This window comes from Pelodiscus sinensis, chromosome 5 (assembly GCF_052426305.1).
Source record: "Pelodiscus sinensis isolate ZL-2025 chromosome 5, ASM5242630v1, whole genome shotgun sequence".
In the NCBI taxonomy this organism is placed as follows: domain Eukaryota; kingdom Metazoa; phylum Chordata; order Testudines; family Trionychidae; genus Pelodiscus; species Pelodiscus sinensis.
The window spans coordinates 47,714,527-47,740,478 of NC_143056.1; the positions used below are offsets into that span (position 1 = coordinate 47,714,527).

Here is a 25,952-nt window from a genome sequence, read left to right on the forward strand (position 1 = left end):
GCTCAACATGCAATGGTCTCATGGTGTCTTCCCAGGTATCCATGCCTGGCCATCTCACCAAACACTTTTCCCACTTGGACCACTGCAGAGCTGTTGGATCTGATCCATGTATGAGGAGTAGTGATGTCCTCATAGAGGCCCAGCTGGCTGGCAGCAGTGGGCCAGAGCAAACAATTTCCCCTTAATCATACAAATTGTGCAAAGTGTAACAAGCTGTGGTAAGTGGGAATACAGGCAGTCCCCGGGTTACATACAAGATAGGGACTGTAGGTTTGTTCTTAAGTTGAATCTGTATGTAAGTCGGAAATGGCGTCCAGATTCAGCTGCTGCTGAAACTGATCAGTTTAAACAGCGGCTGAATCTGGACGCCAGTTCTGACTTACATACAGATTCAACTTAAGAACCCCAGGCGTCCCTAAGTCAGCTGCTGCTGAAGCTGATCAGCGGCTGATTCCAGGAAGCCTGGGGCAGAGCAACTCTGCCTGGGGCTTCCTGTAGTCAGCCGCTGGTCAGTTTCAGCAGCGGCTGACTTGGGGACGCCTGGGTCAGAGCAGCTGGGGTGCTGCTGGGTTGGTCTGGAGCAGCGCTGCGGGACCAACCCGGCAGCCCCCAGCTGCTCTACCCCAGGGGTAGGCAAGAAAAGCCTGGTCTGCTGGGGGGGGCACTAGCTGCACCCCCTCCCCCAGAAGACCAGGGAGATGGGGGTGGCGGGACCACCCAAGTCTTCCACAGCTTTGCTCCGTCTCCCTGGTCTGCTGACCTGGGAGACGTGGAGCAAAGCCGCAGAGCACGCAGGCAGCGGGACAGTCCAGGTGTGCCGCGGCTGTCCCACTGCTGGCGTGCTCCAAGGCTTTGCTTCCCATCTCCCTGGTCTGCTGGTCAGACCAGGGAGACGGGGAGCAAAGCCTTGGAGCACGCCCGCAGCGGGCGTGCTCCGCGGCTTTGCTCCTGTCTCCCATGTCTGCTGGGGGGGTCCAGCGGCTTTGCTGGACCCCCCCAGCAGACCAGGGGGACTGGGAGAAGTTTTTCTCGCCCCGGAGGATACGGGTGGCGACTGCTGCCCGTGAGCTCCGGGGCAAGAAAAGCCCCGTTCGTAAGTGCGGATCCGACATAAGTCGGATCCGCGTAAGTCGGGGACTGCCTGTATTGTCTTTAGTAAGGCAATAGTGACACCTCCATTTCCCCTTCTGTCGCCCAAAGGAGCATTTAACTACCATGCAGCACTTGCTCAGCCTTCATGAGCCAGGACTGCAAGAAGTAAGCTGGGTTTCTCAGGATCACAATGGGCATCTCCACATCCCCTTCTGTAATCTTGTGGTCTGGAAAGAAAATCCTGTCTTGCAGTTTTTTTTAACAGGACAGTGTTCCTGAAGATACATTCATCATTCAACTTTCTGAACCACCCAGGATTGACAGCTGTGAAATGCCCATGTTGATTCACAAGCCTCTGAAACACCATCAAGAATTATCCCTTCCTGTTAGTGTGCTTGGTGGCAAGGTGGGCTGGAGCTAAAATTGGAATATTTTTGTCCTCTGTTGCTCTCCTACAGTTGGAAAATCCCATGTCCAAAAAGCCAACCATTGTGTCAAAAGGTTGCCCAGAGTCATGGCCCTCCATAGCAGAATGGAATTTATTGCCCTGCATATTTGCGGCAGTGCAGCTCCAATGGTAGACTTTCCTGCTCCAGACTGATTTGCAATTGACCGGTAGCAATCACGAGTCACCAGCTTAAACGCAGCAGATGCCACATGGTTCTCAAGCGAGAGGGCAGTTCTCATTCTAGTGTCTTTGCACCATAGTTCAGAGGCCAGCTTAGCGCAGAGTCCCAGGAAGGTTGCTAAAGTTCTGTAGCCACTGGTCTTTATCCCACACCTGCATGACAATGTAATCCCACCAATCAGTGCTGGCTTCCCTAGCCCAGAAGCACTTCTCTACCCTGAAAAATGGCTTTGTGACTGCCAAATACAATAGCAGGTTGCTGCCGTCCTTATCATGCACACTGTCAGACTCCCAAGTTTTCTTCCTCTGTCAGTAATTTCAAGGTGATCCCTGCTGTCGTGTGAAGTTCTCATCACAGTTAACGTAGCACGTGAAAGAAATGTCACACAAATATTCCGATTCTTTGTTGCTGTAGATGCTAGAGTGCACAGCAGAGCATGATAGTTGGGGGGGAAAAAAAGGGATGAAAGGACACTGGAAGCTCCTGAATAATGCAGTGCCTGATGGACATTTGCACAGTCTCAAGATATCCTACACTCTGTTCTGAGATCCCACAATACCTAGTGACAGATGGTATATTGCTCCCACTGTCGACTGGGAGATAAAAATGTGGATATAACAATCTTCTGTCCATGTGCAGGATAAATTTTATATGTACAGAGGCATGTGCAAATGTACACCACTCTGCTAATCAGCTGATATGCATTTTAATCTTTTCTTAGCAGCCGCATTGCTTACAGGGAATACTGAACACAATCGGTCAACAAAGGCAACAGACATAAATGTGTTTTGGCAACTTTTTTTTTTTTTTTGTCACTTCTGCGTGTCAACATTAGTTTCTTCAACAAAACTTAGTATTTGGGATGGGATGGGTCTGGACACAGCTGAGGTTATCCACTCAGGGCTCCTTACAGGCCCAGACTGGAGACCTTTCCAAATAGGCTATACACCAGTCACACTGAATGCTCCAGCTGCCTATCTGCCCAGCCTAAAGCCTCACGAGCAAAACCCCTCTGTCACTCCAGCTCTTTCTGTGCCCCAATCAGCCCCGGGCCTAACACACAGGTGAGGGGTTATAGAACCCAATCTCACCTACCCTGAACGGTTTCTTCCGGTCCCAAGAAACCAGTCACAGGTCCTTATCAATTTACGCTCTGTATCTTCCCTATAAGACCATGCTGAACCAATCATTTAGAATCTAAAATTTAAGGGTTTATTCTTAAAATAAGAAAAGCATGAGAGTAAGGTTGTTAAGGAGAATACATTACATGCATCAAGTCACGCAATTCTCGATCCAGGCTCTTAGAGATGTTATAAACTGCTATCTTAAAAGTCTCTGGTGTATATCCTATGTCAGGATGGGTTCACAGTTCTTTCCGGCTTGGTGTTCCCTACAAGGCCGCATCTGGGATCAGGAGCTGAACTGAAAACCAGATAGAGGGTGCCACGTGGCATTTACATACCTCTCCTGGCATCCTCCTTGCCAGAGCAGGTCACATGGTTGAGTGACCTATCTCTATTTCAGATGCTGGCAGCCAAATTCCTCAGGTGTGTATTAGTACCTAGAGATTCATTGTCTTCTTGCTATTTAGCATAGCCACTGACTGAACATTCTTTGCCTATTGCTCTCTGACAGAATTTTCCAGCATCAACACAGAGTACATATTTATAACTCCGCATACCAATATTATACAAGTACATGAATAGCATATACAGAATCAGTAGAACATAAGCTTTTGTTTAACATTTCACATGACCCCCTTTGTACAGACTTTTGGGGCCAACCCCCTCCATCCATGGGTGCAACAGTAATCTTTAGATCAAATAATGTGACAGGGAGTGTAGACATACGCTAGGAGTAAAGAATGCAGGTCATACCAACAGAATGGTACGCTAAGTCCTGGAAAGCAGTGACTCTCTGAAAAGGATTTGGTGTCATAGTAGACAAGCAATTCAGCATGAGCTCCTAGTGTAATGTAGTGGCAAAAAAGGTTAATGCAATCCTTGGACATATAACTGGAGGAGGAGGGAGGTCATTTTACCTCTCTCTAGGACTTAAGATTGATATTGGAATATTGCATCTAGTTCTGAGGTTCACATTTTAAAAAAAATAGTGAAAAACCAAAGAGGGTACAGTAAAAAGCCACAAATTATTTGAGGGCTGGAAGACATTCCTTACCAGGAGAGACTTGGAGCTCAATCTGTTTAGTGTATCAGAAATATGATTGAGAGGTGACTTGATCTGCATATAAATACTTTCAGGAGAAGAAAATACTAAGTACTGAAGAGCTCTTCAATGGAGAAAAGCGTAACAGGAATCAATGCGTGGAAGTGAGAGTGAGACCATCTCAAATTAGAAATAAGGTGTGATGATGTGGGACCCTTGAGATGCCAACTGAGGTGCTTAAGAATAATATAGCACTGAGCCTGCCTTCTCCACCAGACTGTGCTCTCTCTTACATAGTCTTGCTGAGCCAGGCTCTCAAGCCTCCAGCAAAGTACACAGGCAGGGAAACAACCAGCTGCTGATACAGACATAAATCAGCTGTAGGAGGATTCACCTTACTGCTGAAACATGGGGATTTACTGCAGCACCCACATGTTCATCCCAGCTTGGAGTACAAACTCAAAGTTATATGGAGTTCACATCCTTAATGGGCAGGAAGGAGGTGTCCAGCCTTCCACCTCCCTAGTTAGAAATTATATAAACTGGGTTGTATTATAAATCAACAATACCTTTTATTTCTATGGAAGGGTGTATTGTGAGTGTTCAAAGAGGTAGCAAAGTGAAAAAAGCAGATTACTGCGAAAATAATACAAAGCATTCAGTCGAAGCTAGAGTCACTAAAAAGCTGGTTACAAATAATAAATTCTCACCCTAGTTTCTGTTTCTGGTAGTCTTTCATGGGCTAGATAACTCTGTAGCCTGGATCCAGCCATTCTTCTTTTCTGCCTCCCACCTTTCAGTTAGTCCTTTTTGTTTCCAAGTATTTCTGGGAGGCAGAGATGACTCAAAGGGAAGATAGTCACTGTTTTCCTTTCCTCTTCTCCTCCTGCCTTTATATAGAATTTCCTTAAGATGTGAAACCTTTGATTTATCCTACTTTCCCTCCCAACAGTTCAATAGTCTAAGATGCAGGTTAATACCAGGTGACCAAGTCACCTTATTCCATCATCCTAGAGTCAATATGGAACGTCTATAGGAAGACCAAGCCTTTACATGTTCCATTATTTTGACTGAAGATCATTAAGCCCTGCTTGTCTGGCTTTTCCATTGTAGTCCCTGAAGTGTCAACAGTGGAAATGACCCAAAATAGCAAATATAAAATACAGATATACACATCAATATTGCTATCTCTTGATGCAAAAATGATACATCCATACAAAAGGAATAATCATGTTCAATAGATCATAACCTTTCCAATAATACCTTACATGAACCATCTTGTATAAAGCATATTTCAGTTGTCCCATCTGAAGCATATTTTCATAAAGTATATGGAATGCTATATGCATCACATAAGGCACAGATCTTAATAGTGAAAGTAAATAACTTCTGAAAGAAACTATCAAGGAAATGAGTGGATTCTCATTTTCTGATGTCTTTGTATCAAGACTGGGCAATAAGCTAAACACAAATTTTTCAGCTCAATTCAGGGTTAACTGGATGAAATACTGTGGTCTGTGTCCATGTCTACACTATGAGATGAGGCCAAATCTACTACAGCTGTTCCTTGAGTTGCGAACAGTCGAGTTACGACCATTCGAATTTACGTCCAAAGCTCCCATGGAGAGGTCGTAAAGGCGGTCCCCAAGCAATGAATGCAACCTGCGCTTACGAACAATGTGGTCGCTATGTAACTCAGTGGGGTTCAAGTTACGCACAGATTGAGTTACGGCCAAGTGTTTGGTCCATAACTTGTTCGTAACTCAGGGAGAGGCTGTATTGTCAATTTCCGGTCACCCGATTTTGCAAAGTCAGAGGTCTGTGTCCCCACTGAAGAGAAGAATTCAGGATAGTTACAAGTAACGTCCTCATTAGGGAGACTGCTACCAACTTTAAGAGTGCTGCACTGAGAGTAGCTATCCCACAGTGCCTGTGCTGGGTTATGCTCCTGGTGCATGCTGGGACCAAAACTGTGCAGCAGGTGATAATGGGTTCATGTTGTCAGCATCCTATAATTTGCTTGTCTACTCCCATTGATTTCAATCAAGGTGGGCATTTCTCTCTTCCCTCCCCCTCCCATGCTGTATCAGAGGCGACAGCACTGGGGAAAGGGGGTGGGGGGAAGCAGGCTCCAGGTATGTGCGGGCTTTTAAGGTGACTCCCTGCACACACTGACTCCCAGGGAGCTCCTTGCTCCCCTTCTCCTGCCCCCGAGCTACTGCCTCTATATCAGGCAGATGGAAGCCTGTGGGTACCATCTCCTGGGAAGCTGCTTTCCTCTTCCCTGCATGTAACCACATAATCACTGAATTTCAGCAGTTACATGGTTATTTGATTAAACACATTTTAACATCCCTGCCATAGGCAGACACACACCCAACTTAGTTACATGAATGCTTTTGCCAGCCTCTCAGGAGCCAACTGTGGAACAGCTCCAGCCAATTTGCCCAGCTCTGCAGTCTAGAACCCCAGGGCTGTGCTGTCCTTGCCTTGCTCAGAAGCCTGACCAGTGTAAATTTATAATGCAGTCTGTCTCTCCCTCAGTCCGGAGAGGATATGCACCAGCTTTTATTTCTGAGCAGATTCCCAAGTACTTCACCCAAAACCCTATTTAGGTAAAGCAAAAAACAGGCTTAAGTACAGATTTTAAGTGATTATAAGTAATGTTCTCTTTAATCTTTCCCATCGATGTGCAGAATACGCTTTTTTTTTTAAATGTGCACGAAGATGTGTGAATGTGCCCCAACAGTAGAAACAAAAATCCTAGGTGTGGGCACTCTGCTGATCAGCTGGGAAATATTTGAATCTTACCTGTGTGGCTACTCAAGCACATTGCTTACAAGGAACACTGATTATAAGTAGCAAACATATAGATAAAAGTTGATTATTTAAGAAATAAAAGTAAATTCACAATCCAAGTTCTACAAACTAAACTACATTTGAATCAAGCAGCGTCTCACCTCAGATGATGCACGCAGGTTACAAATCTATACAAAGGCTGGAACTCTCCTTCATCCTAAACCACCTTCTCCAGATCAGTCTTTGCTCTCCAGATATGTTTTCAGGTGTTCAGTTGTGTGTGGTGGCGGGAGGAGGAGGGGAGGTTTGTCACTTCCATTCTTTTATAGTTTCTTCTGGAAAGGTCTTTGGCTGTGATGTGCTCCATAATTTTTGTGCTATCTGTGAGAAGTCTCAATTGTATATAGTTCTGTAGATAGTTCTTTGGCATGTGGATTCCTTTTAATAAGGCATCAACAGGTCTGCTCTTCCACTGTAGCACCTGAAAGGCTGGATTGTGGGTGTTTTCAATGTCACAGTACATTCGAGTAACACACACATACACACATTCCCTATTGACAGCACATACAATCCAACTGGATATTAATGTTCAACAGATGAAGACTTAAAATAGCAACACAAAGCACACTTAGTACAAAACATGTCATAATTCTATGACCTTGTTGAATATGGGAATTCCAGGAATGCCACTTTGAAGCATGGTATGCAACATGTCTTATATAGAGCCCTGCAAATCCACAGATATCCACACTTTGTCCTCAAGTGTCCAGTGCTCATTTTTGCACTTACAGATGTGAATACAAAATTTGTATCCACACTGGGCTCTACTGATGTACAATTTGCCATTATTTGTATAGCTTATCATGCATGCTGATAGTTATGCTTAATAACTTCTTTGCTTCGGTCTTCACCGAGAAGTCTGAAAGAATGTCTAACATAGTGAATGCTAGTGGGAAGGGGATAGGTTTAGAAGATAAAATAAAAAAGAACAACTTAAAAATCACCTAGAAAAGTTTATATGCCTGCAAGTCACCAGGGCCTGATGAAATGCATCCTAGAATACTCAAGGAGCTGATAGAGGAGGTATCTGAGCCTCTAGCTATCATCTTTGGAAAATCATGGGAGACAGGATTGATTCCAGAAGACTGGAAAAGGGCAAATATAGTGCCCATTTATAAAAAAGGGAAGTAAGAACAACCCAGGAAATACAGATCAGTTAGTTTAACTTCTGTGCCAGGGAAGATAATGGAGCAAGTAATTAAGGAAATAATCTGTAAACACTTAGAAGGTGGCAAGGTGATAGGGAACAGCCAGCATAGATTTGTAAAGAACAAATCATGTCAAACCAATCTGATAGCTTTCTTTGATAGGATAGCGAGTCTTGTGGATAAGGGAGAAGTGGTGGATGTGGTATACCTAGACTTTAGTAAGGTGTTTGATACGGTCTCGCATGATATTCTTATCAATAAACTAAGTAAATACAACTTAGATGGGGCTTCTATAAGGTGGGTGCATAACTGGCTGGATAACCGTATTCAGAGAGTAGTTAATGATTCTCAATCCTGCTGGAAGGGTATAACCAGTGAGGTTCCGCAGGGGTCTGTTTTGGGACCGGCTCTGTTCAATATCTTCAACGATTTAGATATTTTCATAGAAAGTACACTTATTAAGTTTGCAGATGATACCAAGCTGGGAGGGGTTGTGACTGCACTAGAAGATAGGGTCATAATTCAAAATGATCTGGAAAAATTGGAGAAATGGTCTGAGGTAAACAGGATGAAGTTTAATAAAGACAAATGTAAAGTGCTCCACTTAGGAAGGAACAATCAGTTTCTCTCACACAGAATGGGAAGCGACTGTCTAGGAAGGAATACGGCAGAAAGGTATCTAGGGGTTATAGTGGACCACATGCTGAATATGAGTCAGCAGTGTGATGCTGTTGCAAAAAAAGCAAACCTGATACTGGAATGCTGTGACGGGTATTAAAGGTGCGACCACCCCCTTCCACTCAAAAGGGGGGGGGTTCAGCAGACCCACCGCCTAACTAGCGTCTAGGTCTCAGGGTCCTCTGTACTTCAGGACTGGTTCTTGGGTGCGATATCCCTCCCCTGAGATGGGAGTAGGGGCTCGGCGAACCCAGAAATCCCCCAGAGAGGGGGCTGTGTTGGTGGGGGTCCTGCCCTCAAGTCTAGCCCCTGTTCGGGTATGGTTCAATGTACGTGCGCAGGGTCTGGAGTGGGGGTCTGGCTGACAGGCGCGTCGTGAACCCCTCTAATAAGGGTATGTGGGGGAAGGGGGATCCTGGCCCGCCTTCTCCTCCGGGTCCCAGCCCGGGGCTCTAAGTTCCGGGTGCGATGTTCCCCTTGCATGGCAGATGGGCGTTACTCCCGAATCCCATCTGCCCACGGGCGCCAGAGGCGCACCTCCCCGAGCTGCTTCCTTTCCCCCTCCCCAGGTGATCTGTCCCGGGGAACCACTGTGGGTCCTTACCCCCGCTTGGTTGGTGTCTGGTCCTCCTGGGTGGTCTGGTGGCTTGCGGGTCCCACGCTGCTTCCTCCAGCGCGGAGGCAGGTCCTCCCTCTCTCTGCCAGAATGGGGCCGCTTCTTCCTAGTGTCTCCTCCCCCCCCCCCCTCCAGTCCTGCCGCTTTTCAAGCGGCCCGGGGGCAGACGCCAATTGACGGCGCTCCGCATTGTCTCGTGCCGTGGCGCGGGCGGCGCGGCGGAGGCCCCGCACCCTGAGCCTTCCAGCGTTCACTGGCCTGTCCACTCCCCCTGCCTCACGCCGGGGAGCATCGGTGTAACTTGGCCCTGTCTGCCGTGCGGCAGGGCTGCGCTGCTTCCCCACTCCTCCTCCACCCTGCTGAGCCGGGGATTGGGGCTGCCGCGGCTGGCCATGGCGCCGGCTCACCTTCTCTGCCTCCGGGGGGGGGGCGGGTCCTCCCCCTCGGGAGTGCAGACCCTCGCGGGTCCATCACAGATGCATTAACAGGTGTGTTGTGAGCAAGACACGAGAAGTCATTCTTCCACCTTACCCTGCACTGGTTAGGCCTCAGTTGGAGTATTGTGTCCAATTCTGGGCACCGCATTTCAAGAAAGATGTGGAGAAATTGGAGAGGGTCCAAAGAAGAGCAACAAGAATGATTAAAGGTCTAGAGAACATGACCTATGAGGGAAGGCTGAAAGAATTGGGTTTGTTTAGTTTAGAAAAGAGAAGATTGAGGGGGGACATGATAGCCGTTTTCAGGTATCTGAAAGGGTGTCGTAAAGAGGAGGGAGAAAAATTGTTCATCTTGACCTCTGAGGATAGAACGAGAAGCAACGGGCTTAAACTGCAGCAAGGGAGATTTAGGTTGCACGTTAGGAAAAGATTCCTAACTGTCAGGGTAGTCAAACACTGGAATAAATTGCCCAGGGAGGTTGTGGAAAACCCCCTTTTGGAGATATTTAAGAGTAGGTTAGATAACTGTCTATCAGGGATGGTCTAGACCGTATTTGGTCTTGCCATGAGGGCAGGGAACTGGACTCGATGACCTCTCGAGGTCCCTTCCAGTCCTAGTATTCTAGGATTCTATGTTGTGATTAGATTTAAACAGAAGGAGAATGAGGTGCAGAGAGGAGGACTGTAATTAGGAAATTATGGTCTCACAAATAATTAAAAAGATCTTTATTTAAGGTAGAATGGATGTATAACAATATGGTAAAGACTGTATAATGAGATATTTGGCCCATATAATTTAACGATGTTAATTGTGAAGTATGCATCTATATTTTGTTAATTGCCTTTGCTGTTTTCTCTGAAGTATTTTATTCAACTAATCTTTTTTTGGTGGTGGGAAGAGTGGAAATACTTGAAGGGCTTCTAGATACTACACAGATATTCCAATTCTATATTAAACATTCATTGAGTGACACCTTTAATGTCTTAAATGTTTGTTTTTTGCATGCAAGAATTAACAGTCATTGTTTGCCTCTCTTAGACTTAAATATATACTAAGTCAGATCCACCAACTTGAACTTAAATAGCTGGGATTGTAAATGTGTTTTGATGTCTATATTGAATATATTAGTCATCCTAAACATCTTCCTTATCTAATAGAATTAAACATTGAAATAACTTGATGAACCATAAGCCTGGATAAATGAGAGAAAAATAATTTTCTTTTTATCTTTCAGAGAATGCAGAGTCCATTGATCTTAAACAGTTTTTTGACCTACACTTTTCACATATATATTATGTGTTCTTTGAAAACTTTGTGACTATTGAAGTAGGTCTCAAACAAAAAGGTAAGATTTTCAAATGTGTCTCATTTAAAATGTCTTTCTCTGCAGACATATTTATTAACACTGGGAAGCAGGTTTGGACTTGATTGCATCCTTTATGCTCAATTGTTTGAGATCAGACATCTGATGCACATTCGCCAGTTGGATCACCCTTAGCAAGATACAAAGTTAGAAGCAAATGGCATTCAAATGATGGCATGGAGAGAGAAGCTATCCTGGTAGCCCTTCTAATCATCTTGCAAACTTGAAGATCTTCAAATTTTAATGCTGCCTGTGTTCATATAGATTTATAAACAAATGGGCTTTTTTTCCTACATTTTTCATAAAATGTGTGGTATGTCTGGAGGGTGGAACAGGTCAAAGAACATCATCTTTGTTCTTTAATTCTCTCTTGTTGAATAACACTATTCAAAGCTTGCTTTTAATATATGAGAGGAAAAATATAAACCAGAATGCATAATCTTTATATCTAGTAGTGTAGTTTCACATTTTAATGTGATTAAAAATTAAGGTTTGCTGTGAAACCTAAATAAATTCCACTTAAATCTATATTTTTGTTTTGTGACTACACTAGTGTCTAACTCCATGATTGAGTTTATGGATAAACACTCATTATAATTTCAGAATATGGGATACTATTTTAAACCAGTCTAACTTGTTTCATTGGAAAGAATGTGAGAAATCAGCTTTCTGTGTCTGTAGAAGTATATACATCTTGTGTATTTATATTTTTAGTCAATGGTCCCTTTTAATGACTTTTCATAATTAAAACTATATAAAGTTTCTTTTTAAATTAAATTTAGGTCACAAGTCTCAGAGAGAAGAATTAGATGCTATTCTTTTTATTTTTGAGGTAAGTTGTTTTGATACTTCGAGTATTGTTTTTTTTACTCCGATTATTTGCCAGAAAAGTTAGTTTTAGCACAACAGAACTGTAAGGTTATGCCATTAGAAGTGGAGCAAATATGCAATGAATAAATCATATAATATGAATATTGTTTGCCTGCTTCCTTGGGTGCAGCTACAGAGGTTAAATATTAACTCTCCAACCCCACCCCCCACACACAGAGTAAAACCTGTGTTATATGGCATGCTCGGGGATTAGGGCATTCCAGTTATCTAAAAATTCCAGTTATCCGAGGGTCCCATCAACCTAGAAAAAACCAATGTACAATAATAGTAAAACTCAAGTTTTCAATATTGGTAGTTTTGGGGTGTGAGGCAGTTGGTCTTTTATTTCTATCTTGAGTTAAAGATGATTAGTACTACTTCAATAAAAAATTGTTAAGCCAATCATGGTAAACCAAGCCAGGCCTGTGCGCTTGAAAATGTGACAGTATTGTGGCTGTGAGCAATGCCAGTTAACCAAGTTTTCTGGTTAACAGTGTGCCGGATAACAAAGGTTTCACTGTATGTGTATGTAGGTGTGTATATATAAATAAAAATATGCAGTGTAGTTGTAACTGTGTCACTTCTAGGATATTAGAGAGACATGGGTGGATGAATTTATTTTATAGAAACTAGGGATGTAAAATTTTTATTAATTGGCTAATTGACTAGGTGATGCAATTTGCGTCAACTGTTCGATTAGTCTAGAAGGGTGCCTCTGCCTCTGAAGTGTAGTGACAGCTCCAGGAGGTGTCCTCTCTCCCTGCTCCCCCCCCCCCCCACCGGCCCTGTGCTCCCCATGGCATTTCAAAGTGGCAGCGCCGCATGTAGCCCAGGGTCAGTGAGCGAATGTCGAGTGGCGCTGCCGCTTTGAAGCACTCTCTTAATTTCCCTCCTCCCACCCCTTGCTGCCTCTTTCTGATAGAGGCAGCAAAGCGGGGGGAAGTGACTAGTCAACAAGTCTGTCAACTGCCCAATAAGCATTTGCTTATCGGATAGTCGATTAGTCATTCATATCCCTAATAGAACCAACTTCCGTTGGTGAGAGAGAAGCTTTCCAGCTTTACACAACTCTTCTTCAGTTCTGGCAAAGACACTCCCAGTGACACAGCGAACGTAACTGATTGTTTAGCCTAAGTAGCCGAGATGTAAATTCCCATTTTAAAAAGTCAACTGGTTAAATGATGTGTAACCTGTTAACTCTGAAGGGCTGGGATCCTGTGGGCATGGGGCTGCTTAGACCAGGCTGGGAGGGTCTGCTGCGCCATGGGTGGGGGCTGCTCTAGCCTGCTGGGCCACCAGTTAATCGGTAACTGAGTAAGCATATTGGTAAGGCTAATGCTTACTGGGTAGCTGGTTAATGCTTAAGTCCTTACTAAGTAGTTAGCATGTATTGTAAGGGACCGTTCAAAGCAGAATAGTTTATTAACACCTCTGTAGTCATCCATAGATCCTACACATGCCTATCACAACATGTGGCATACCAAGAGTTAGTCTACTTTGGCAAGTTACAGTGCTGAAAAGCACTGGTGTAAACAGACTTCTAGCATGGGGAGCCATGCTCCCAAAGCTATTAGCTATTCCCTGTGTGGTAGTGGTTTACTTAGAGCTCTCTCATAGCTGGTGCTGTGACCACACTACTGTGTTTAAAAACTTGGAAGAGTAGACAAAGCCTTAATAACTATGTGAGTGAAACTAGACAATTAATATGCTCATGAACTCTCATAGGAAAATGATTAAAGTTACTTTTGCCCATCACCTGTGGGTGAACACTTTTCACAAAGGGATCACTCTATATCAGTCCTCACTCTCAAAGGAAACATGCACAACACTTTCAAAGGATAAGCATGAGAGCTTCAATTGGTAACTGCTAAACATGGAAAAATCATCAGCTGAACAGAGACACTAGATATGTGGCTTGTTATAATGGTCTGTAAATACTAACTCCCCCTCTTTTTGTTCTATGCCTGCAGAAGTGTTGTTGGACCACTCTACTTGGATCGGTCCCTTTAGACTGTGCTAGCTACTTATTCTAAACTATTTGTTCCACCTTGTATTAAGCTATGCTGCACCTTTCCCAGATCGGAAGAAGAGCTTTTTTTATGGCTCATAAGCGTGTCTCTCACCAACAGAAGTAGGTCCAATATAAGATATTACCTCACCTACTTTACATGCCCCACAATAAATGTAGTGGTGTATCAAGCCATTTATAGCTTGTTGTTTACTTGGAGGTAGGGATGTAAAATAGAGTTTAAAATGTTAACGGGTTAAATTACATGTTTGACCAGTTAACTGCCTGCCATGTCGTGCCATAGACAAGGGGCCCCTGGAGCAGCCCATGGGCCTAGCTGGGTTAGAGCACCTTCTGCTCATGGCATGCACTGTGGGCTGGGCTGGGCTTGGCTGAAGCAGTCCCTCAGCCAGGCCCACCACGCTGCAGGCTGCCAGCCACCGGTTAACTTATCGGTAGGCATCACCCTGTAAGGTTTCTTTCCTCATTTACTTTCCTAATGAGGTGGTCAGACACATGGAGTGACACTACAGAAATAGCTGTTCATTTATATAACTGAGAAATGCTGAATATGCATATTTAAGTTGTATCTTGGATTCAGATAAAGTTAATTTTTTAAAAAATTGCTTGCATCTTCTTCCTGGTGGTGGGTGGGTAGGTAGATACCACAAAAAGATAACTAAGATAATTAATAAAACTTACATTTTCTTACTGAATAACTACTATTAATTTTTGGTACTTCTAGCATGTGTTTTTTAGGTAATAACTATATAGTGTGGATTGTTGGCTTTTGTAGAAAATTTTACAACTTCTTCCAGAAAGGATTCACCAGAGGTGGCAGTTTCATAGTATTGGTGAGTTTGTATTTAAAAAAGAAGTCTTGTTTATGATAAATGTGTGGTGTGTGTGTGTGTGTTTTTTTTTTTTTTTTTTTAAACACAAGATACTGTGTGGAGTGTAATTGAGTTCTTTAATGTCCTAAATTTGATAGTTTTATCTGAGTGATGCCATAAAGGAAGGTACAGGAATGACTTAAAATGGCATAATAAGGAGCAAGGAACATTCTGCTATTTTTCATAAAAAATTTTAGGCTGGGTGTTCTCAAGGTTCTTAACAGTAAGTAACCAAATGAAGTTAATAGGTAGCAGGTTTAAAACTAATAAAAGAAAGTTCTTCTTCACACAGCGTGTAGTCAACCTGTGGAACTCCTTGCCAAAGGAGGCTGTGAAGGCTAGGACTATAATAGAGTTTAAAGAGAAGCTAGATAATTTCATGGAGGTTAGGTCCATAAAAGGCTATTAGCCAGGGGATAAAATGGTGTCCCTGGCCTCTGTTTGTCAGAGGCTGGAGAGGGATGGCAGGAGACAAATCGCTTGATCATTGTCTTTGGTCCACCGTCTCTGGGGCATCTGGTGCTGGCCACTGTCGGCAGACAGGATACTGGGCTAGATGGACCTTTGGTCTGACCCAGTACGGCTGTTCTTATGTTCTTAAGTAAGGTAACTGACATGGAACTTTTTTTCTGGAGAGATAGTTAAGGTACTGACACACGTGGAGATCACTCAGAGCAGCAGCAGTTCTGTTGCTGCCTCCCTTGTAACTTTAGGTACCTTACTGCTGTGCCTTAGATTCCTGCTCCCTGTAGCCAGCCAACAAATATAAATTCTCACCCTGGCTTCCACCAGAATAGTTACTCCTTTCAGTGTGACCCCTAACAACACTTCTAGACTCAAGCCTCCTCAAATCCATCTCCCCATAGTTCTTAATTACCAAACAGTTACACTTTTCCCATCTGGTTCATCAACCTAATGACCATAAAGCTCAAAACATAGCAAGTGTCCATAAAATACCTACTTTACTTATGTACTTTAACACAGGTATTTTTTATTCTTTGGGATCCATGCACCTGGAGTGTTTTGATTCTGGTTGTCATAGACACCATTACTGGAGTTCTGCAAAAAAGAATATTAGAGAAAACAGAAAGGTAGTGTAGATTGAAATTCCTGGCACAGAGCATAATTAAAGTAGATGACCCGGAAAGTCCTTTGCCATCTTGGTACTAATTTAATATAAAAAAGAAAAACGCTGGAACAGAAGCCGTCTAGTATAACTCTAAACTAGACCTTTGAATAGCAACAGCATTGTTGAATTGGGAGGCTTTGCCTACTTGCGCTGTGATTTGCACCATCCTAATGTATACAATTTTTTTAAAAAAGGAACAGATCTTGTAGAAGGTGATACTTTTTTTCCCCCTCTGACATTGAGGTGATTGTCAGAGGATATCAAGTTCACCAAGATAAACTGGAGATTGCCAAGGGCTTGTTTAAAAGATTACCAAGTCTGACCGAGAACTCTGACATCTGAAATAAAATGAAGAGTGAAGAACATCTTAAAAATGTATTTTCTTTTCAGGCTTGATTTTAAAGAAACTCCTTCACACTGGAAATTCCTTAAAGGTAAGGAAAATAAATACATATATCTTTGCTTTTGTGTTTTTGTTGTGTATATTAACTTGTATGCACTTGCTTTAGTACTTTGATAAGTTCCATCAAGGTGCATAGGTGTTTGCAGAATTGGGGTTTTAATTTTTTCAAGAGCAAAGAAGCCCTAATTTTTATATTATAGGGGGAAGGAAATAAGTGTGTGGGTTTTTCTGGTTGTATGTATTGTTGGGATTTTGCGGTTCCCAGAGACTCAGGTGCTGGGCAGAATCAAGGGTCTTCAATTCAATTCAATTCGATTCAATTCGATTCAATTCAATACTTTATTCAATGTGCACAAAGGGAGAGCCCCGGTACTAAAATCAGCCAGAGCCCCTCGAGCAAGGAGCCCCTCCCCTTGCTGTTTTATAGCACATGGTTACAGGTTACATAACACAAACTTCTAAACCAATCAGATTCAACCTTTCCATATATGGCTTTGTTTGTCACATGCCTGCACCTCTCCAGTCCACATGCCAAGCTCACCCCCCTCCCCTTGGCCTCCCCCAGGCTGTTGCTAGGGTGGTGAGCCACAGCATGCCTCTCCATGCATACCCTTCAGCTCCCCCATTTGGTTTTGGGGCTAAGAACAATTCTTAGACCCCATTAACACCACTTCCTTGTATTTATTAGGAGCTATAATTGACCTTATCAACACTTAATTAATTACAGTTTTGGTAACAGAATTAAACAATACATTCAACCTTTAATACATAATGGTATCTACACTAAAAGTAAGTCCCCATATCCATTGCGAAAACACAACTGAAATCCATCCCCAGGGAATCTCTGTTCCCACAATAGCAAACTCTTCTATCCACGGAATCACTGTAATTGCCTTACCACTTCTTTCATAATATCTTCCACAATAGGAAGTACGAGATGTTCAAGCCAGGCTTACTTTCCAAAGCTAAATACCCAAATCCACACCAGGTAGTGGAGTCTTTCTTCACTGTTATATCATCCATTAAATTAAACATTACATGCACCATTAAGTCAGGTCCCAACATTTGAGATAGGGCTTGTCCTGACTCCATGTTTCTTATATGCAAAACCCATCCTCCCAGGATGGAACATTGGTCCCATGGGAAAGCTATATAGTTATCTCCAGCCATTATTACATACTCAGCTACACAGGTGTCTATGACATGAGAATGGGAGTGGGTGGAAGGGCTGAGCCTCCAATCCAGGAGACCAACCCACAGGAATTAACACCTCTCCAAAGATGGAATAATCATTCCAAAATGCCCATTATCAATAGAGACCACTCCCCTGCCATCATGCAAGGTGAAGACATTCAGTCTTTGAGAACTGCGGCTCTCACCCAACAGGGCACCTGTGACACGAGCAAGTCTCCTATCAGGGCTACAACTTTCATGTTAACACCATGCCAGTATGATAACACCATTCCAGACCAATGCTTGCTCAGACATTTTAGTAGTTTTTAATAGATGGCTGAGTACAACAGTGAGGACCTAACCAACTATGTTGCTGAGTTAAGGTGTTATCTAATTAATTAGACATGAGCCCTATTCTCACCAAAATAAACTGTCATCCCTGCTACTAACAAATTTTCAACCCAGTCCCTATTATGAGATTTGATAGCTTGAGTAATGGCATTTACAACTGATCCAGTGGCTCCTCCCCAGGTGACTACATCAATAAAACACTTAACAATACTGAGAATGGCCCTCAAGGCGTCCATAGGGTAAACAGAGATTATTGTGTCCTATGTTGAGTGTCACCCTTGTATACTTGTACTCGTGACAGGTGCACCCAAACTGGAATTCCAGTGACCTGGGCCACTGAAGGAGTTACCAGGAGAACCATGTGAGGTCCAGTCCAGGCTGGTTCAAAGGTTCGTTTTCTATAGGCTTTCACCAGTACCTGATCACCGGGCTGCACCTCACATGTGTCTTCTTCGCTAGCCTTTGGGTCTGGTTCAGTTCGGGGGTCCTTTGAGACACACTGAGATAACAATTTGCAATATTCAGCAAGCTGGTCACCCATGACATACAATTCCCCCGCTCCAATGCACAGATTTCCTGGCGTCCTCATCGCCCGCCCTGTCAGCATTTCAAAAGGAGATAAGGAATGTGGATTAGTAGGACTGGATCTCATAGACATGAGAACCACTGGTAAATTGGTGACCCAGTCTTTCCCTGTAGCAGAAAACATCTGTTTGGTTAGTTTGTTTTTAATGGTTCGGTTAGCTCTTTCTACTAATCCCGAACTCTGGGGATGGTAGGGACAGTGGAATTTCTGTTTGATCCCCAGTGACATGCATACTGTTTTCATCACCTTCCCTGTAAAGTGGGTACCTTGGTCACTATCAATGAAGCATGGAAATCCCCATTGGGGAATTATTTCAGTCATCAATATTTTAGCTACATCAGACGCAGTGGCCTTGGCCACTGGGAAAGCTTCTACCCACTTAGTAAAGTGATCCACGATCATGAGAACATATTCTTTCCCTCTGCACCTTGGCAGGGGTCCAATGAAATCTACTTGTAACTGTGTGAAGGGCTGTGTTGGTCTTGGCTGATGTTGCATTTTCATTTTTACTGTGGGAGCAGAATTACATTGTGCACATGTTACACACCTCCTCACATAATCATGCACATTTGCATTAAGCTTAGGATGCCACCAGGTGTCTGACATCCGGTGGATCACCCTCCGTGCTCCATCATGTCCCAACATGTGATATATTTGTATCATAGTTCCCATCAGCACATTTGGTAACACTAATGTGTTTCCTGGGCCTCTCCAAGTGTTATCATCACATAGTTTTCCCCCATTATCCATCCATAACCACTTTTCTGCCCTTGGTGCAGAGTGTTGGATGTCCTGTAATTCAAAAAAGTTTGGGGTTTTTATGAGAGGCTGTGTTGCAGCAATCAATTGCATCTCTTTACCTTCCACTGCTGCTCGTTTAGCTAGTTCATCTGCTCTTCGGTTCCCCTTACTATGAGGGTCTGTCCCTTTTGTGTGGGCCCTCACTTTTATCACTGCTAATTCAGTAGGTTTCTGCATGGCTTCATGAAGTTTCTCCACTATTCCCCCATTTTGTATTGGGGATCCTGTACTCGTCAGGAATCCCCGATTTACCCACAAGTTAACATAATCATGTACAACCCCAAACGCATATCTAGAATCAGTATATATGTTTACAGCATGACCTTTCGCAGCTTCACATGCTGCAACTAATGCCTGCAGTTCTGCTACTTGTGCAGATGCCCCAGACAAACTGCCGTGTGCCACCAGCTGTCCATCTTGAGTACAAACGGCCCATCCTGTGTGTCGCTTGCCATCCTCATAGAAGGAAGAACCATCCACATATAGGCAAGGGGCACCAGGTATTTCAGTTTCTTTTACCAATGGAACATCCATGGGCTCTTCCTCAAGGCAACAATGATGTGGGTGTCCCTCATCTGGGGTAGGCATGAGGGTAGCAGGGTTTAACGATGATGCTCTTTGCAGATGTACCGAAGGCATTAGCAAGCTCGTTTCCCATCGAGTCCATCTTGCCACATGGACTGCTGAGGATTTCTTCCCTGATAAAATAGCAAGGACAGCGTGAGGTACAACAATATTTACATCCTGTGAACCAATAAGTGGTGTGGCCTGATTTAGGGCCATAGAAGCTCCTTCCACTGCCTGAAGGCATGGTGGCATTGCTTGAGCGACAGCATCTAGTTTAGAATAGTAGTATGCTACTGGGCGCTGTTTATCCCCATGTTTTTGCCTTAATACTGCTGCCATATGTCCCTCACTGACATGCATGTACAATGTAAAAGGCATTAATGGATTAGGAAGTCCCAACCCTGGGGCAGTACTTAGCCTTTTTTTCAATGTGGTAAATGCCTGTTCACAGTCAAGTGTCCATTCAATTGCCTCATGTGGTCCACCAGCACCCTTCAGGAGATTATTAAGAGGCTGGACAATCCTTGAATAATTGGGGATTTGAGTTCGGCAGAAATTGAATAGCCCCAACACTTTCCTAACTTCCCTGACCGTAGTTGGTCGTGGGCATGCATTAATAGCCTCAGTGCGGTCAACAGTTAAACGCTTGTACCCTTTGGATATTAGGTACCCCAGATATGATACTTGCTCCTTTGCAATCTGAGCCTTTCTAGCATTACATTTTACCACACTGTCTGCCAAGTGCTGCAGGATCACTTCTAAGTCTTTCATGTGCGTTTGGCAATCTGGTGAGGAGATAAGAAGATCATCAACATACTGTACAACACAAGAAGCCATGTCTGGCAGCTTTGCCAGCACATCAGCTAATGCTCTATGAAACAAAGTAGGTGAGTTATGAAAACCCTGGCTTAGGCGAGTAAAAGTATATTGTTTCCCTTTAACAGTAAATGCAAACCAAAATTGACTGTCAGGGTGCACAGGACATTTTGCTTTTACCATGGTGAAAACATCAAAAGCATGCAGGCCTCCCATGACCATCCACTCCTGCACCTTTTCCCAGAAGGGTAGGTTTGGGTTATTAAGCTGCAAAGATGGCAATTCTTTTAACATGCTCCGCAAGTCAGATGGACTCATAGGAGTGTGCTCTAGGCGACTAACAGTAGCAGGGTCCCCTTCCCCTTGATTAGGATTAAGGACAGTGTGCACTCTCACTGGAGCCATAAAACCAGACTGATATCCCCACATTCCACATGTAGGGTCCAAAGGTGCTGAGGGACAAGCTCTCTCTTCCTGCAAGGCTGTTTCTTTATAGTTTTTTGCTTCTGTTTGCAGTTTTTCTACCTCTCCTTCTAACTCTCCTATCCTTCCTTTTAGCATATCACACTTTCTAACCAGCTGTTCATAATCAACAATTAAACACATGCCAGCCAATTTGTCCTTTGATAAATATTGTGGTTTATGCACAAAATCAGTATTGCCCACTTGTAATGGGGGTTGGTCATCCTTCTTTCTTTCAGTCACACAGCCAAGATATCTCAACAAGAAAACTAATAAACTTACTGCTACAATAGTGATAAAAGCACTAATTAAACACTCTTCATAGTGTGGATCACTAAATCCCTTCATCTTACCCCTTTTTTTTAAACCTAAATAGCCTCCAATCTCAAAATCTTTAAATACAATACTGTTTACAAACTAATAACAATTTGCACTTAGGAGATCTGGGCCAGCCAACACATTAACTAGAGGTACTTATGGCTATACCTGCCCCTACATTAACTGTTGGTCCTTATGGCCTCTTTGATTTCCCACTTCAACAACACTTAGTCAGAGGAACTTACAGCTTAACCTGCCCCCACACTAAGCACAGTGTCTTAAGACTGCAACCAAAATGTTACAAAACTGCAACAAACCCCTTAAATTCTCCAACACCCAGTTTCACTTACTACAAAAGGTGTGAGAGTCACCAGTCAGGTCAGGGACACACAACCAAATGAAAAATGAACAAAATCACCCTCCAACTTGATTGTAGGTCTTGATCCTGAAGGATATTTCTCACCCTGCTCGCTGCGCCAAGAAACTGTTGGGATTTTGCGGTTCCCAGAGACTCAGGTGCTGGGCAGAATCAAGGGTCTTCAATTCAATTCAATTCGATTCAATTCGATTCAATTCAATACTTTATTCAATGTGCACAAAGGGAGAGCCCCGGTACTAAAATCAGCCAGAGCCCCTCGAGCAAGGAGCCCCTCCCCTTGCTGTTTTATAGCACATGGTTACAGGTTACATAACACAAACTTCTAAACCAATCAGATTCAACCTTTCCATATATGGCTTTGTTTGTCACATGCCTGCACCTCTCCAGTCCACATGCCAAGCTCACCCCCCTCCCCTTGGCCTCCCCCAGGCTGTTGCTAGGGTGGTGAGCCACAGCATGCCTCTCCATGCATACCCTTCAGTATGTATGTGTGCGTGTGAGAGAGAGAGACTTTTTTTCTATCATAGTTATAAGCAGAAAGATGAAAACATTTAAATGTATTTTGTAACATTACTTTTGAAGAAAAAGAATGGTATTGTTGACATTCTGTGTGGTGCAGTTCTTTACTGAAAGGGGAGAATGTGTGCTTTTGTACTCTACAGAGTGGGTCCTTAGCTTATTCATATGCAAATGTAAGGAAACTATTTGACAGTCTATACAATAGAATGTAATATAGTTATAAAAGAGAAGAGTCTGACAAACGTAAAGCTCCCTCTTTCCCTTTTTTAAGATCCGGCGAGAAGGTGTGCGCCTCTTCCTCTTGTGGTTGCAAGCACTTCAGAATAACTGTAGTAAAGAACAGCTATGTATGTTTTCTTGCTTAATTCCTGGATTTTCATCACTGCAGTCAGAGTATGGACCTCGAACACTAGATAATCTAATTAACCCGCCACTTAATGTGCAAGAAAGTAAGTAATTTTAACATTACCAAGTTCTTTACATGGTCCCATTTCACTAATTTTTCCATTGCTCAATTACTGTATAAATAACTAAAGTAAGTAGTCTGACCTGCTTTCTGTTACTCATATGGATTGTGGAACCACTAATGAGTGCAGCTGAGCCCAGAGCTTCTAGGATCCTGGTGTCTTCCTTCACCCTGACTTCTTTTTCTCCTTCCACATCTCTTACAAACATACATGTTGCTCTACCACTACACATCAGTGGTTTAACTAGTCCAGTATCTTGCTGGTGACCAGTACCTGATGTTTGAGTAAAAGGCGCATGAAACACCATAGTGGACAATTATAAAATAACCTTACCTGTAGAAATTACAGTTTCTCCTATGGGATGTCTAGACTACATAGTTTTTTTCAAGAAAAGGCCCTTTTTCAAAAAAAAACCCACTTCACCTGCCTCCACACTGCAAACGCAGAATTTTTTTTTTCAACATTGGTAAACCTCAGATTACCAGGAAGAACGCATTTTTCGTAAGAGGCAATCAAAAAAAGCGCAGGTACCCCGGTGGCCATTCTGTGAATAGCAATCAGGGCTTTCTTTTGAGAGAGCGTGCATGCAGTCTGGGTGCTCTTTTGAAAAAGCAGATCGCTTTTTCGATCCAGTTTTGAGGTGTGAATGCTCTCTTTTGAAAAAGCTTCTTTTGAAAAAAGTTTGCAGTCTAGACTAAGGGTACAACTACATTGCATACGTATTTCAAAATAGCAGTAGTGGAGTGTCCTATTTCGAAATAGCTGTTTCAGAATAAGCGTTAATTCTTGTGGAATGAGGTTTACAGAAGTCAGAATAAGCTGTCCATTATTTCCAATTTATTTCAAAATAACAGAATTGCTGTTTAGATGCTCATGTTGTTGTTTCAGAAGAACAGCCGTTACTCCAAAATAACGCTACTGTGTAAACTCACCCTGATTGGGGCCTTCTGCCTTGAGGCATGAGGGTTTATATCCATTCATGACTTGCCTTCACTTTTATACTAGCTAATGCAACTGGATACTTTCGTTGTTCATATGGATGAGCCTTTGATTCCTACTAGATTCTTAGTCTCAATCATTTCTTTGGACAATGAGTTTTTCACGTCACTTGGAACAATATTTTATAATTGCAGCTGTATCCCTATTTCCACAAGACTCCCTGTATGATTTATTTCAACTTCACCTTTTCAAAAAGAAATGGATTCATACTATCCTCTCCTCTTACTGTTTATCATAACTAAAGCTGGTCAGGAATTTTCTGATTAAAAAGACTTATTAGAAATCATTGGTTTGTTAAAAGCTAAATTATTTTGCTGAAACATACATTTCAATGAACTTCCATTGACATAGCAGAGGCCAAACTTGGTTTCTCAACAACTATCCTGGTGGGCTGCTGGGGACACCAGCGCTCCCAGGGGTCTGCAGCTTTTGAGTAGCTCCATCGTGTGGATCATGCCATGATGGCCTCCAGAGGTTCCTGTTGTCTTGTACTGCACTGTCCAGAACAATGGGAAAGGAAGGACAAAGAGGGTGGGGCTTACATACTGTTGGGCAGCAAAGAATTATGGAGGAAGAAGAAAAAATTCTAAGCTCTAATTACATTCGTACAAAATAGAAAAGGACTGAAATAATGTAATTGGAAAGTTTAAATGTAACTAAAACCTAAAAGCAGCAACAGTATTCATAAAACAGGTTTAAGGTTCAAAGGGAATCTTAAGCAGGGATAGCCTCTATGATGAGTGCTTACTGCATAAAAGGGAAAAATACTAAGCCAACTAATAGGGGGCTTCTGGCAAAGTCTTTACATTTGAATCACTCTAGGGATGGGGTTTTGGTTGTAATTTGTATTGACTTTTGTTTTGAGCAGCCAACTTTCCAGCACACATATATAAAAGAAGAACTGAGTTTCTTTTCCTTAAAACTAAATATGCCCAGTTTCTTTAATTCTTCTTCATAGGTGAGGCTATTCTAAATATATTGTCATTTTTGTAGCTCTCTTCTGGACTCTTTCTATTCTGTCCTCATCTTTCTTAAAGTGTGTATCCAAAACTGGTCACAGTACTCCAGCTAAGACCTTGCCATTGCCAAGTAGAATAGATAGATAATTTCCTGTTTATTACATACAACACTTCGGTTAATACACCCCAGAATTAGATTAGCTTTATCTGCAATTATATCACTTGTTAACTCATTCAACATATAACTCCTTGATCCTTTTCTGCAATACTATTGCCAATCTAGTAGTTCTCCATTTTGTATTTGATTTTTTTTTCCTTCCGAAGTTTAGTACTTTGAACTTGCCTTCCAGTTTCCCAATTTGCAAAGGGTGAGTTGAATTCTAATCCTGTGCTAAGGTTTGCAATTCCTTTAGGTTTAGGTCATTAGCAAATTTAAAAGCATGCTCTCCATCCCATTATCCAAATAATTAATGAAAGTATTAAGCAGTACCAGACTCAGGATAGACTCCCTTGGGACCACACTAAATAAAATCTCCCATTTTAACTGCATGCCATTGATAATAATTCTTTGGATATGTGCTTTTCAATTATTTACACCCAGCCTTATAATAATTTCAGGTAGATCACATTTTGCTAGAAGGGTTATGAGAATATTATGTTTCTAAGAATTTACTGAAATTAAGATAAATTACATACGTTTCTTCCCTCCTGTCCATGCGCTGAAGAGGAAATCAGATTCATGGTGTTTTTGACCAATCCATGTTGGCTATTAAATATCATCCTTTTACCTTCTAGGTGCTTACAAATTGATTGTTTATTAATTTGTTCCATCATCTTAATTAACTATTTTTTTTAATTTCTGGACAGCGCAAGTGACAGTAGAGGAAATTACTCCACTTGTCCCTCCACAGTCAGGAGATAAAGGTCAAGAAGATCTTACAAGCTACTTTCTAGAAGCACTCTTGAAATACATAGTTATTCAGGTATGTTCTCCACATTGTGAAAAGAAACTATTTTTTGGTTATCTACTGTAATGGACCAGCAACACCGTAAAGATGCACAGGAATGAGTGATTATTGTTTTGTCTTCCAAAACCACACCTTACAGAAAACATACTCTCTTAGAGTGCATTTCTTGTTTGTGCTAAGCTCCACTGATCAATTGTAGCATGTACTTCAGCCTGGTTTAGCTTGGGACCAGAAACAGACCTATTAGTCACTGATAGGAGGGTAATGCTGGGCCTCTGGAAGTTCCCTTCAGGTT

At 42.7% G+C, this 25,952-nt stretch overlaps 1 protein-coding gene across 6 annotated transcripts in view; it reads left to right on the plus strand.

The window, feature by feature from the left end:
• The window catches only part of RALGAPA1 (Ral GTPase activating protein catalytic subunit alpha 1), a 236,491-nt gene that overhangs the window by 16,396 nt on the left and 194,143 nt on the right, over positions 1–25,952 (plus strand). For all 6 annotated transcript variants that reach the window (XM_014570781.4, XM_014570783.4, XM_014570782.4 and 3 more), the window contains exons 2-7: positions 10,861–10,971; positions 11,772–11,821; positions 14,664–14,721; positions 16,280–16,323; positions 22,536–22,713; positions 25,557–25,672. In XM_014570781.4, coding sequence (XP_014426267.3) covers positions 10,861–10,971; positions 11,772–11,821; positions 14,664–14,721; positions 16,280–16,323; positions 22,536–22,713; positions 25,557–25,672 — 557 coding nt within the window. The remainder of the gene's footprint in view (positions 1–10,860; positions 10,972–11,771; positions 11,822–14,663; positions 14,722–16,279; positions 16,324–22,535; positions 22,714–25,556; positions 25,673–25,952) is intronic.